The following is a 14,894-nucleotide window of genomic DNA, read 5'->3' as shown; positions in this document are numbered from 1 at the left end:
GCACATTGAACCAGAGTAGATCTGTTCCCATTCATTTCAACTTTAATCTCCTCATATTCAAAACTATTCTGCCCACCAACAGGAAAGTTTCAACCAATTTTCTTATCTCAGGGAGGCTGACACGGTCATAGCTATTTATATCCTTCCATAATAATTTCTAAACATGCTCGATAGACAGATCACATTGCCACCCTGGGCTCCTGCTGGGAAGAAGGGTGGGATATAAATCAAATAGATAAATAAATAACTCACATCTTTCCAGGTGGATTCTTCATATTTAAACAATATCTTGAAATTAAAGCCTGGATAGCTTCATAGGAAAAGCTGTCATATGCATACTGTAGCTCTAAAATAAAACATGTTTTGTGGCCAAGAAGAAATGGGATACAGTGTGTCTCTCCTACCCCTACTCAAGAAGAGCTGCTTTACACATGAGTCCATTCATCTCTACAGCAGGCCATCATACGTTCTGCAAGTAAAGAAGGGATAAGTCTGAAGACATGTAGTAAACATGTACCCAGAAGCCTAAGCCAGCTACCAGCCCCAGGGCTGTGTTTCCTGCAACTTTTCCAACACATCAATGGTCCCTTCAAGCATCACAGAAAGACATTGGGTTGTATTCAATGTAGAGCTAAGGAGATTGTTCCATCAGTGCAAGCATTTCTGCTTGCCCAAAAAAACAATCGCCCCTCTCTTCCACCATGCACTGTTCTAGGGGTTCTCTCAATCTTCTGGAACAGATTTGAGGAAGGGGGGACCTGTTACGCTAGTGGGAATCCTTGTGCTGGCTTCCGCTAGCACAACAAGTTAAGTGAATACAGCCCACAGTGGTAGAAATCTGGGTATGTAACTTTGCTGTCATGTGAAGCAGCCTTAAGAGGTCAGCAAATCTGGTTAATAAATCTACTATTATACTTTTAACTCATTTGTGCTTTGGCAAATACACAGTTAACCATGAGAACTGGCTATCAAGCAATTTTGCTAGAGGTACAAGGAAGGAATTAACCCCAAGTCTTAAATAGAAGTAGGCTTTTGCTTTGAGACCTTTTGTCCTGTATTATCCTGTAAGTATTGTTCTCATAAAACTGGGTGTCCAGGAGTAACCTTAGGGTGACTTCACACATTATAACACACAGTAAACAGCAGATGTACAAGTCAGTTGAAATTCTACTTTCTGTCTCATGTTTTAACATTCAGAAAGTAAACTCATTTATCTCTGTGAAGCAAATGTTTGCTTCATCACAGGAGGGATCACAGCACATGCTTTTCTTCCATTTCCAGCATCTCCAGTTAAAAGAAGATTAGGTAACTCTGGATGAGACCTTGGACAGCTGCTCCTAGCTGGAGGTTGCAGAACTGTGCTCAATACACCAATGAGGAGCTTCACGTGTTCATTCTGAAGCAGTACAGTACAGGAGGGCTACCACACAACACACCTGAATGCTCAGTTTGGCTCTTATTTCTCTTTAATATAGACAGGAACAGTGTGTTCTTGTTAGGTCCCCAGGAAGCTGAGCCAGGTTTTCCCATTCAAAGGGCCATTTCTATGGGATTGTTTGTACTCTAGTATGGACAACAAAGTATAAAAACAGATGCATTGTGTCAACTATGAGGAGTATTTGCACTTTTTAAATGTGCTTCCCTTTAAAATACACATGGATTGTCTCTGTTGGGAGTGGGAATGAAAACACCCTTCATTGACAGATATTGTGTACTTTAGTAATCATGGCACCATTCCCCCCACAAACAATTCATGAAACACAGCACCAAGTCGAACAGTCCTTGTTCTGACCCCAGAATACCTACACAAATGAATTCATCAAGTCTGGTGATTAAATGGACATAGTAAATAAGTAAACAGGTGACCAGGAGCACAGTAACAATGGTTCAAAGGATACTGAACTGGAAAGTCTGCAAAGAATAAGCAAGTAATTGTGCTAATAAGAACCTGGCTAATAAAGATTGCATTACTAAATAACTGCTATTTAAATACTATTAAAGAATAGAAGGCTGTCAACATATAAGGAAATAGCAGCTGTTTCTCAGAAACATACCGGTGTCATAATGCTACTTTGTACATTTAGTCCACAAGAAGCTCTAAAAAATTAATTAAACATCACAGGTTTAAAAACTATTTTTGGAAAAGGAAAAATTGATGGTTATAATCACCAGTTATTCTTTTAACATATACCAAAAAGTTTCAGTTACTATTCTGCACTTCAGTTTGAAAGCTCCATTTGAAAGAGAAATGAAACAGTTGGTGTTTTTCCTCAAGGTTGCTTAGAAATCGTTTTGAAACATGTACCATTGCTTATCTGAGTGTCCAGAAGGACAAGGGGACATATTTTAACTCATAGATTGCACAACTGTCTCCCGTTTGCATGAGTTCATGTTCTACTCAGTGGTACCAATCCATAATATAATTTCATTTTTAAATTCATTGAAGATACATCAGCTTGAATCATAGTTTAAACTTCATAAAGACTCTTCAAAAGAGAAAAAGACCAAAGGGACTACTCAAGATTGCATACTCCTGAGGTTTGCAGGATGCAGAGCATGCACCGCCATACTCTTGAACATATTAGAAATAAGATGCACAAATAATTATGGCCCACCTTTGATTTCAAAAGCTTTGGTGTAAATACAACTTTGGAACATCAGCAATTTTTGCAACCATATCTTGTTCTGGCTTGTCTGTACAGACAAAGTGCTTGAAAATGGCATGTGCTCCTGCTGCACTTTCAAAACTGTCATCTTCATATTGGTGTTCCACAAGCACAAAAAATATCTAAAATGGAAAGCCCCTTCCAGTGCTCAAATGATAGCAGAGAGAAGATGGGGAGAATGTTAATGAAATCCAAACTCCACCCTCTGATTTTTAGCCAAATCATGTCCTTGTATGTTTAAAAAAACAGTAAACTAAGAGGATGTCACTTAAAGTAAAGGTTCTTGACCACTGTAATTCAAGCACTGGCCCCATCCCCTCTGACAGCATAGTGAAGAAGCAGAGCAAAAACACTTGGCATTAGGTTTTGCAGTTGTATACAAATTCAGTGTGGTGCAAGAAGGAAGGGCATAAGACTATGACATCTACCTTTTGTATTCCTATGCTTCTACTCCTACCTAGACAGACCCTAAATACACTCAGACTAAGGATTTGGGTGTGTGACAGTTTGCATCCATATCACCTGAACATTTATTGTTGAATGTTTCTATACTGTGCTTCCCAAGGTGAGGCAATCTAGTGCATAAATTGCCAACATGAACGCCAAACACGGTAGAATCAAAAGCCTGTCTAGGTGTGACAAACTTGCTTGTAGCAAAGGCTGCGCTGCATCTTTTAAACTGAGAGTTCTTTGAAGATTAAGGCATTGGTAAGAATGTTTACTGATGATGCAAGCAATTTAACTGAAGCATTGTTGAGAGAATTAGCATATGGTCATGCATCATGTTTTATGCACTGCATGACATGGTGATCTTCTACACATTATCACCTGAATACTAAAGAATGAGTTCTGAAGTCCTGAAACTTATCTAAAAACTATTAAAGAATCCTTATCACCTGACAGGCACCCCCTAGATAAGTGGTTCTTCCTCACTCAGGTGTACCACTCAGAAAAAATGCAGGATAGGGAAAGGAGCAGGAGTTAGAACGCCTGAGGGAGAATAAACATGTCTTTTTATAGAGCAGCAATACTGCTTCAGCCACTCTCCCAATGGTACTTTGTGTCTAGTATTATGTTCTATCTTCCTTCTACAACTCCTTCAATGACATGAGTTGAAACAATGCACTATATTAAAGAGAGAGGGAAAACATTGGAAAAGCCTATACTGCTTAAATAAAATACATCTCATTCTTGTTGAACAAATTTGCGTTTCTACCAACCCAGGCAAAGGGTCGAGTTCTGTGGGTTGGAGTGACATGTCCATGTAGCCACAGTCTGGTTCTAGACATATGTTGCAGCGGTACAGTCAGTTTTTTTAAAAATGCACCAAACCAAAACTGGGCCTACTTGGGAAGCATATAAAACAAATGCTGTTCCCTGCTGTGCTCCTAGCTCAACACTATCCATCTGAATGGATGATTTATTTACATATGATAATCATTCCAAAAGCTTCCTTATAAAGGCCATTTCAAAATTTCAGGAATGTGTTCAAGAACAGGAAAATTACAATCAGATGAGATAAAAATTCTAAAGTTGTTTTCATATATCTTAATCCAAATTATATTTTATAATAAATAGGTAGAGCAGGAGAAAAGAACAAGATCTGCTATCCTGATAACATTTCCTAATAGTTGGATAGATAGGACTTTGGTAGAAGTGCAAACCAAATTGTTTTTTCTAACCACCTGCTGCTTATTCATAATTGATGAAAATATAACTCCATTTTGTATTTCTTCGAATGTATGGTATTATACCAGGGGCATGGGACAAATAAACAAGAGTTTTAAACATATATTTTGAAATATCCAGTAAAAATTCAATTGTGTAATGCACCAGAAGCTTAAAAAGCCTTTCAAGCAGATTCTCAAAGGCCTTACCAACAGCATCATTAACACTTTGCTATTGAGAAAATATTTACAAGAAAACAGCCCTACTGATTTCAGTGGGATTATGCAGAAAAAAGATCAGAATCTGGATGGAGTGAATTTTTGCTTGAAATGTTGCTTTAACAGCAAGAGGTCTGCGAGTATGTTTAACAGATACATATTTTCAGTTAATGGATTCCTCCAGGATAGCTCACATTACAGTAGACTATTGAAATAAGTATATGACTGCTACTTTTAGAATTTTAGTCTTCTACCTACCATCAAGAATATATTTTCCTATCTCAACCTTAACCTTCTTGACTGTGGAAAAGGCAAGGTGTCCCACTTCTACAAGGAAGTACACAGAAGAAAGTATTTGTAAACTTGAAGGCACTGCATCAGCAAAAAACAGTTGCTATGACCAAGCCCATTATACAGCTGGTTTAAAACAGTGATGCAATGGAAAATAAGACAGTGAGATCTTTAAAAGAAAACACCAGGAGTGCAATCCTATCCATGTCTACTCAGAAATAAAACCTCCGGAGTTCAATGGAACATACTTTCAGGAAAGTATCATAGCAATTCCAACTTTTTCCTTAGAAGTTCAAATAGTATCATCGTTATGAAATATACAGTTCTTTTTTAAGAGCAGCTTTCTATTCTTCAATTAATTATTAGCAAAATATTACACTAAGCTGAAGGGTGAACATTTAAACTTTTAAAAAAATTATTGTGAAGTGAAACCAATATTTTCAGTCGAAGCAGTAAGCCTTCATTTTCTGCTAAGTGGTTTGTTCTGATGTGCCCTTCAAAAAATGGAAATATTGCAAAGAAACAATACTTCTTATATCATCAATATCCTGCTTTTCAAATGTTCAAAGTGTTTTGCATACATCTTCTCAGTAAAAGCATATTGCATTGAGAATATTGTATTGTATTGAGAATATTGTATTGTATTTTGAGAATTACAAGCAAGGTCATATTACAGAATCTAGTCAGTTATACTCCCATACTGGGCATTATTTCTGCAACTGGAATGTTGGTTTTACTTTTCCAACAGGCTTGCAAATAAATATGGAGTGGTCACCTATCTTTCCAGCCATTATCCATCAGTGCTACCCCAAGACCAAGCCCCAGTATGTGTAGCCACTGCCACTATAAAGCCAGAAGTGTCCTGCCCTGCCGGATGTATGTATGCTCTCCATATCTTAAAAAGAATGGGGGCCCTTTTAAGGCAAAAGGGAGAGCTAGCCACATGCACAGCCCCATTGCTCTGTGCTGCATTTCTGGATTGGAAATGTACTGCAGGCTACATTGGCTCTGTATGCAGTTTTCTCTCCCTTTGTGTCCTTAAGAGACCAGTACAAGGGTACTAGAGAGGCACAAGCACAGCTCACATTGCTCTGTGTTGTTTTTCTGGTTTGGAAACCACAGCAGGACAATCCACATGTTTATACACACCTTTAATGTGGGCAGATGGATAGGAAGGAAAACCAACCATCAGAGAGCAATTGCTTCTTACCCCTTATCTGTTCACTAGGGGGCAACTGGTTCTGGATATAGACGAGAAGTAACCTGCATAACTGCTTTAAAGTGTGTGCATGCACTTATTTCCTATCCAAGTCGATAGGTCTGCTTCAGTTGCATCGCTGCAGATATAGTGGTGTCCTACCTAATAAGCTAGCACTAGGGCTATTCTCAATATCCTGCCAGGGATATCCTCAGGACTCTTAATTTATGGTAAACATTGTAAGGGCTTCCAGGTGTCCCAAAAAGCCCAGCAAATGCTGCATTATTGTACCATCTCCTCCCCACCACCACAGTACATGAACTTTCACACAGCACTGCAGCATCCCATCCAGAAAAAAACGGTGATGCAGCAGTGCCAGCAGCTGCTACTAGGGGCAGGACTAAGTTCTGTCACTGGACATCCATTCTGGCATCACATCAAGATCAGTTGTCAAGCAGTTGTCTTACATACTGCCATGCCAAGGCTAAGGTTCAGGGTGGGTAGAATTTTTTGTTCTCTAGTACCCTTGAGCATGAAATCCTTCTGTTTTGTGACAGACGAACCTAGGCCTAGGCACTGATAGTTCAGAGATGCAAGTCCAACACTCTGACTACCGTACTTTTATCAAGAGTGCATCATAATAGTCAATGACCACTCTCTTTTTTACAATACTCTAGATTTATGCATCATGATATGTACAGGGGTATACATATATTTAAACTTAGGTCCTTCAAAATATCTACATAAACCTTAGCCAACCTATTTCAGAAAGAAAGGCAATTTGTTATCTCTAGCAGAGGATCTTTTGTCATAAGAAACAATCTCTCAAGGATATGGGCTTCTATATTTCATAAGGCATTCAGATAACAGCTTCTCTAACAAGGGATTCTACAATTATTATATTTATATAAAAATTGCAAAATCCCTCTTTAGGGATCTTGTGTATGGATATACACCGCCCTGGGCTCCTGCTGGGAGGAAGGGCAGGATATAAAGCAAATAATAAATAAATAAATAGACATGTTAAAATAGCAAGAGGTCACCCAGTGAAGGGGGTTAGTTAAGAACTAGTAACATTGCCATCTACTTAAGCCATTTTGTTACAGCAGCCAAGATAGTTTGTGCAGTGATAATAAACATGGGGGCAAGGAGATTCAGGCAATTGCTGTTTCAGAGACAGAACTGAATTGCTGTATTTAGGCCCTTCATTTCTGTAAAGCTTTGTAAACACACCTTACATGGCACACATTTTGCTTTGAGTTACATATATACTTTGCATGCTTGCTTAAATAGCGGGGGCTAAATCATTTATTTTTTGTTATTTGTAAAGCAACCATCCCCAAAAGGTTCTATGAAAAGAAAATGCTTATGGATTTTATACTGGAAAAGGCAAACGTCCAAGATTATTTTGAAATTCACAGGAGGATTTGCCAGATCTGCAGTGCTGGGATCTTCTTTCTGAAGCTTTGCACTTATCTTGCTCATCACAGAACACATGCAACATTGACAAACTGGAAACCATTTCATTAAAATACCTTTCTTTTGCTAGGCACAAGGAAACATTAGACTTGGTCTTGCCACAGCCTGCAGTATACTGATTAAGTAAACAGACACCAAATTATTTTTGATCACAAAAAAATACCAGAGAAGCATGTATCAAGATTGGAAACATAACTCCAAATGTAACAACCAAGGAACAGTGAGCCAGTACAGAAAATACCAGCTTCCAACATTCATAGCTTTGAGGGCTCAACTATAGGAGTAAAGACACAGTCTTATTCTGTCACAGTGTAGCTACATTACCGACACAGAATGAATTATACAGGGAACCAAATCTTGCTGCAGTGAGACTCGCCAGTCCCCTCCCTATTCCAGCTGATTCCTTGTCCTAATGGTTTCCAAGGTTAAATTTGGTCTTCTACACGAGCCCTTAACACTGCTTCCAGTCTTTAAAATTATTTCAAGACTGCCGGCTATACAGCATGAACTAAAAAAGCCTCACTAATGAACGCGTGCTTACCAGAGAAATGCATAGGCCAGACATGAGAGAAATATCCATTCTCTACATGCTATAACTAGAGTATAAAATAAATTTTGATATTTAAGGCTGTATAGGTTACTTCTGATCTACCAGTTTTTCCATCCCAAATTACAACAGAAGTAGGTCACATCATGTTTTTACTTATATCATGCCTAGAAATACAGCAATAATTTTGCAATCTTTGCTTTTTCACATCCCACCCATGAATTCTTAGGTGAAGTCCCATCTATAAACCATTAAAAACACCAAACTTAATCAGATAATAGACAAATTAAAAAATGTAATTGTCCAGACTTTCACTGATTACCTGGTTGCTGTTTTTAATAGCAATTAATCTTCACAAACTGGAGAAAAAATACCAATACATTTCAAGCACACGCTGCGTATTTCCTAACAGCATATGGCCTCATTTGAACAGTTTAGGCCAATGTCTGAAGTGTCCACATCTATTTTTATTAATGACTTATAATCTACCAAAATCTATTGCCCTTGCTAAAGGAAACCAGCTCAACATTTTGTAAGAAAAACTAAATTCAAATGGGCTTAAAACAAATGTATAGATGCATTCCAATTGAACCAAAGAGAAATTTTACAATACAAAGCCATAGACACATTTTCTGATAGATCAGTTTTAGGACCCAATAATCACACATAAAAAACAGTATATTGTTGCCATATGGTTTAAAAAAAGGCTGCTCAGTATTTTAAGACTTATTCACTCCACAAAAGAATGATTCCAATAATCACTCTTGCAACTGTTTTGTTGATCAGGTGCATTTACTTGACAACAAACTAACTACATAATAGATGTGCTCTTTGGCTATAGTTATTTCTCTGATAAACACTATACAGAACATCTGTGATTCACAGAAGCTTGAAATGTCATAGAATAAACTACATATTAGAGATGTATGTTTAAAATTAAGTCCTCAGTTGCATAGCTCTAATCATAGAAACCAAGCAAAAATGAGACTTTAGCACATACACTATTTAGCATATTTATGTTTATTCTATCTAGTATTAGCAGAATAATCTCACCTGAAAAGGAAAGATATTGTCAGCTCTGTTCAAACTGTCTTCCATCCAAGATTTTGGAGCAAAAGCGGAGCTGGGCCGTGCATACTTCTGCAACTGGATATGATTACTTGGGAAATTCTTCTTCAGGGGTGAGATGGAGTTCAGGGGTGTTATTCCTCCATTCAGTCCCCTCCGGTGGTCTCGCCCCTGGGACCCTCCCCACCCACCATATCCACCACCTCCACCAGGACTCCATGAAGAAGATGGTGTAGGTGATGGGCTTTGGTAGCTGCTCCATGGAGAAGGTGGTTTGTTAAGATTATTAGCAAGATGAGGCAGTTGATTAAAAGCAGCATTTCTATGCGTAAATGGAGGTGGATGAGGGCTTGCAGGAGACCTTCTCTGTTGTTGATGCTGATTGTGATGATGCTGAAAATGAGGGTGATGAGGGTGGTGCTGAGAGAGGGGTCCAATCTGAGGGGAAAAACTACCCCCAAAACCAGGACTGACATGATGTGGAAAATTCTGAAACAGCAGAGCACCATTATTAGCTGAAGCAGGAGGAACCCCTCCCTGGTGAAAGAAACTCGCATCTTCATTGATTATTGTTGAAGAAGAAGGAGCTATAGCTGCTGACCAGTTACTGAAACCAGTCAGAGAAGATGCAGAAGATGTCAAGGGCTGGCTTGAAGTACCCAGCCCTGTAGCCTCTTGATAATCAAATCCTGTTAACACTGGCGATTCTATTCTTATTTTCTCTTTCCCATTGCCATTTTCAGAAGAATTATCCCCCTGGCTTTCTTCAGATTTAGCTTTCTCTGATTCAGGCAGCATGCCTGCTTCCTGACTTTGATTAGGGGAAAGCTGCTGTTTTTCTAGGGAGTCTTGCTTTTCCTGTTGCTGAGTTTTAGATTTTTCTGACCCCAGAATCTCATCCTGAATGTTACGGGCAGCTGGAGCAGGAAAGAGCCAAGCTGACCCAGCACTACTGCCATTGGCAGCTGTGTTATTTATAAAAGCAGCAGGGCTGGGGGCTGCATTTTGATGGTGGTGTGGAGGCTGCAGATGTGGATGAAATCTGACTGGAAAAGCTGACTTATTCCCAGTGTTGTTTTGCACTAACACGCCAAACCCGTAATCCCCCATTTATTTTAATTAGGATTTTAATTCCACCTGGAATGAAGAAAAACCAAAACCTTGAAATGTTTTTGTTTGTCTAATAAAGCAAGATAATTGAAACTATCTTTTACTATAGATCTTTCACCCTTTCTTTCCCAACTACCTACTTGAGATATCCAATCTGGATATTATTCCTGGATACTTACTAATGAGATCACTTAAAATATTGACATGGGTCAACTTGTATTGACTTCCTTCCACAATCCAGAAGGAATAGAAAGTAAATCTTTGGTTAACAAAACAAGAGGTTTCCTTTTCCTAAAAGGAAATGCACAAGAATGAAGTGGGGATGAAAGAAAGCTCCTGGGAATTAAAAAATAAAAGATTTCAAAAAAACCTTTTTTGCCTTATCAGCCGCTTCAACCTGCCCATGTACACATTAATGGAAAAGATACCATAACATCTGGTATGCCTCACTCCTTCACAGCTCCAAAAATATATTTAAATCTGGAATAATTTAATACATTCTATATAATCTAATATATATCTGTGTCCTATTCTAACAGTCTTTGCTGCTAAAAATGTAAAGATTTTACCTCACGTTTTCAATGGAGAAGCAAGTTATATAGGAGAGCTCCCCCCCTCCCCCACCTGTGCTGCTACTGCTTTTGCCTTGTAGGACTATATGTATAATATGCTCTATGCGGATACCCTTCTGACAAGTCTTTTCCATATAAAGGAGGGGGAAGGGTGTGAAGATTTGTTCCTTTTTAATCTCTAGATATCAGCATTCAGTGTGTGCTATGTGTATGTGTAGGGATTGAGTTGTGCAGGAGGGTGGATTCTTGCTGCTGGTGGTGGTGGTTGGGTGGGTTCCTGGTTGCTGCTTTTCCGAGCTCGCCTCCTATTATGATCCGATATTTGTGTGTCCTTCAGATGAATCCTGGCTGCCTGCAGAGGAAAATTTTCACCTCAGAAAAATCAGCAGTCAAGTGTTGGGGGGTGGAGGGGGAGCAATAATACATGAAGAGCAGAGATTAGACTTTTTTAAAGCCATCAACAAGATGATTTATTGTGCGACAGCGAGGGAGGGGACCGGGCTCACAGCCTTGGACTGGGAATATTTAGAAGGGGGGGAGACGCTTTCTTCTGATGAGCCTCTTTCAAAACAGAAGGGAAGTGGGGAGGGAAATATGTCTGATGTCGCCCTTGCTCTCTCGGAAGGTAGGGGAGCATAAAAAGAGCAGGGATTTCACCCCCACCCCCGCAGAAGGACTTTTACCTCAGGAGGGAAGCAGTCTCCGGCGGGGAAGGGATAACTCTGGCGGTGGGTCGGACTCCTCTCTCCCCCATGGGAGCCGGTTTCTCAAGGGAGGAGGGTCACGAGGATCGCTTACTGGCGAAAGAGCAGGGAGGGGCGGTATCAATCCTGGCTCCTAAAGAAGAGGCGAGGAAGGCGGCGGTGGCGGTTCCCAGGGGTCCTGCCTTTCCTCCCGTTGCCGATGCTCCGGGGCTGCTGCTGCGGCGGCGGCTGCTGCTTCTCCTCCGCCTTGGCTCCTCCCGGCGTCGTTCTTTTCCCCTCATGTAAAACAATCGTTTTTCTGGCGGGAGGAGGGGGTGGGTCCTGTGTATAGTCACGAGGCTCTGGACTACTCCGTCGATCCGCCGGTTCGCCACTCCGGCCCGGCCGCCTCAGCCGCCACCGTCGTCGTCTCCACAAGACCGAGCCTCCGATCGAAATGACAACCAGCTGGAGAGAGGCAGCGCGGCACTTCCGGTTCAGAGAAGCCACGCCTCCCCCCTCTCTCCCTTCTTTAGCAGTCACCACGCCCCTCCCTCTCTTCCACGGCCGCTAGACCGCCTCTTCCTAGCCAGAAGAGAGACTGCGGGAGTGGGTGGCCCTTTTGAATGAGGGCACTTTGGTTAGTGCATTCGCCATTTTTGCTTTGGGTAGTGTTCTTTTCCTCACAGCAACCCAAGCAGACATGTTGGTTTAGGTCAATAAACTGCAATGACAGGTGAGATTGTGGTTGGTCTCGCTTAAAACAGCCATATTTGAATATGGCAGATGTAAGCTTTTCATTGGTTAATAGTCTCCCTGAAGATTAGTTTGCTATGTTGGAAATTAAAGTTGCATCGTGTGTGTATAGATATAGGCATATTACTATTTTGCATCGTATATTTTTAAGCGACCTATCCTAAGGAAAGCTCTCCGTCGAAGTCAGAGAGAACTTTGCCCAAATAAAACTACTTCATTGAAGTCATCACGAGACTGACACAAAACGCTTTTTAAGAATAACCCTTTCATTTGTTTTCAGGTCACTTTGAACTAGCATTTTGAATGTTTCGCTTTCCATGACAGTTTATTTTTCCTTTAACTCGACCTCTACTCGAAGGAAAAGGGGGGCGGTTTAAACCGCAGACATTGATTTGTACGCCGTTCAGCGAAGGCCTTGAGGATACCTTGATAAAACTGTTTTGCTAGAATATTAAACTTTCCGTCCTACAGCGACTTTGGGGAGAGGGCGGAAAAGGTAAAGAAAACACTCTAACTTGATATTTAATTAATTAATTAATATATATATATTCCGCCCTCAGTCCCAGAAAAATATTTTTGGCAGGGAGACTTTGTATCTCTTTTATGGGACATATTTCACTGTGAGAAGGTGCAACCCTACGTAGACATGAACTGTTTGGCTAATCTTCGGCAAACTCCCCAAACCGATAAAATATGTCTTTAGCTTTGTCCACCCGGGTATTTGGTTCAGCACTGTGGTAGATCTGAGGGCCGGGGAGGGGGGGTCGCCGTGGTCTATAGGAGTTCTTTTCCTCTCACCAAGCACCCTGTCCAGACGGCAACTGGTCTGGAATGTCTCCACCTTGTATTGGGCCAGGGAGACAGACTAGGAATACTGTTGGTGTACCGTCCACCTTGCTGCCCAACAGCTTCCTTAGCTGAGCTGACAGAGATAGTCTCGGAGGTGCTCTTGAGATCCCCTAGACTTTTGGTACTGGGGGATTTCAACGTCCATGCCGAGGCTGTCTTACCTGGCGCAGCTCAGGACTTCATTGCCTCCATGACAACAATGGGGCTGTCTCAATTTTCTACTGGCCCAACGCATGTGTCGGGACATACTCTTGATCTGATCTTCGCCACTGGACATGGAGATGGTGATCTGGCGGTGGGGTGTTTTTCATCTACCCCATTGTCATGGACAGATCACCGCTTGTTGAGATTTAGACTCACAGCGGCTCTTTCCCTCTGCAAAGGTGGAAGATCTATTAAGTTGATCCGCTCCCGGAGCCGGATGGATCCCGTAGGTTTTCAGAGGGCTCTGGGAGATTTTCCGGCTGATAGGACCGGTGCTCCTGTCGAGGCCCTGGTCGCACTGTGGAATACGGAAATGACCCGGGCTATTGACATGATCGCTCCCGCGCGCCCCCTCCGGTGTAGAGCTCATACCGCTCCGTGGTATACTCCGGAGCTGAGAGCGATGAAACAAGAGAGGAGGAGGCTGGAGTGCAGATGGAGGAAAACTCCCAGTGGATACAACTATGCTTTGGTAAGTGCCACCAATAAGTTGTATACAAAAGCGGTAAGGACAGCAAAGAAGCTCTATTTTGCTGCCTCTATTAGATCATCTTTATGCCGCCCAGCGGAGCTTTTTAAAGTCGTGCGAGGGCTCTTACACTCTGGCCCCCACGATACTATGGAAACATCTGAGACCCGCTGCAACGAAATTGCTGGACACTTTCAAGATAAGATCGCATGTATCCGCAGGGACCTTGACTCTGATGTTGTGACAGATGAATCCATTGAAGTGTCCGGAGCACGGCCTTGTCCTTCTTTATTGGATGAGTTTCAGTTGGTGCAGCTCGAGGAAGTGGACAAGGTGCTTGGAATGGTTCGGGCAACCACGTCTGTTCTGGATCCTTGCCCATCTTGGCTAGTGAAAGCTAGCAGGGCTGGGACCACCGGTTGGGCCAAGGAAGTGGTTAACGCCTCCTTGAGGGAGGGAGTAGTCCCTGGTAGCCTCAAGGAGGCAGTAGTGAGACCTCTTTTAAAGAAACCCTCCTTGGACCCAGATAATCTGAATAACTATAGACCGGTGGCGAATGTCCCTTTTTTGGGCAAGGTTTTGGAGCGGGTGGTTGCCAGCCAACTCCAGGCGCTCTTGGATGAAACCGATTATCTAGATCCGTTTCAATCCGGTTTCAGGCCCGGTTTTGGCACCGAAACAGCCTTGGTCGCCCTGTATGATGACCTTTGTCGGGAGAGGGACAGGGGGAGTGTGACTCTGTTGATTCTCCTTGATCTCTCAGCGGCGTTTGATACCATCGACCATGGTATCCTTCTGGGGAGACTCGCGGAGTTGGGTGTCGGGGGCACTGCTTGGCAGTGGTTCCGCTCCTACTTCGCGGATCGTCACCAGAAGGTAGTGCTTGGGGAACATCACTCGACACCATGGACTCTCCATTGTGGAGTCCCCCAGGGATCGGCCTTGTCCCCCATGCTTTTCAACATCTACATGCAGCCGCTGGGTGCGGTCATCAGGAGTTTTGGAGTGCGTTGCCATCAGTACGCTGATGACACGCAGCTCTATTTCTCCTTTTCATCTTCCTCAGGTGAGTCTGTTGATGTGCTGAACCGTTGCCTGACCGCGATAATGGACTGG

The 14,894-nt window shown here is 41.9% G+C and overlaps 1 protein-coding gene across 3 annotated transcripts in view; it reads right to left on the bottom strand.

Moving 5' to 3' along the window:
• CPEB4 (cytoplasmic polyadenylation element binding protein 4) overlaps nucleotides 1-11,993 on the bottom strand; it is a 90,139-nt gene extending 78,146 nt beyond the window's left edge. Inside the window, exons 1-2 of one of the 3 annotated variants that reach the window (XM_061616921.1) lie at nucleotides 11,501-11,993; nucleotides 9,121-11,169 (exon numbers count right to left, since the gene is read on the bottom strand). In XM_061616921.1, the coding sequence (XP_061472905.1) occupies nucleotides 9,121-10,245 (1,125 nt within the window). In that variant the 5' untranslated portion in view covers nucleotides 10,246-11,169; nucleotides 11,501-11,993. Of the gene's footprint in view, nucleotides 1-252; nucleotides 335-404; nucleotides 425-9,120; nucleotides 11,170-11,500 lie in introns of those variants that run through there. The other 2 variants (XM_061616922.1, XM_061616923.1) reach the window with 2 other exon arrangements.
• Between the last annotated feature and the right edge of the window lie 2,901 nt (nucleotides 11,994-14,894).

This window comes from Rhineura floridana, chromosome 3 (assembly GCF_030035675.1).
Source record: "Rhineura floridana isolate rRhiFlo1 chromosome 3, rRhiFlo1.hap2, whole genome shotgun sequence".
Classification (NCBI taxonomy): Eukaryota; Metazoa; Chordata; class Lepidosauria; order Squamata; family Rhineuridae; genus Rhineura; species Rhineura floridana.
The sequence above is the reverse complement of the archived record's forward strand: the minus strand, read 5'-3'. Positions and strand labels throughout refer to the sequence as shown.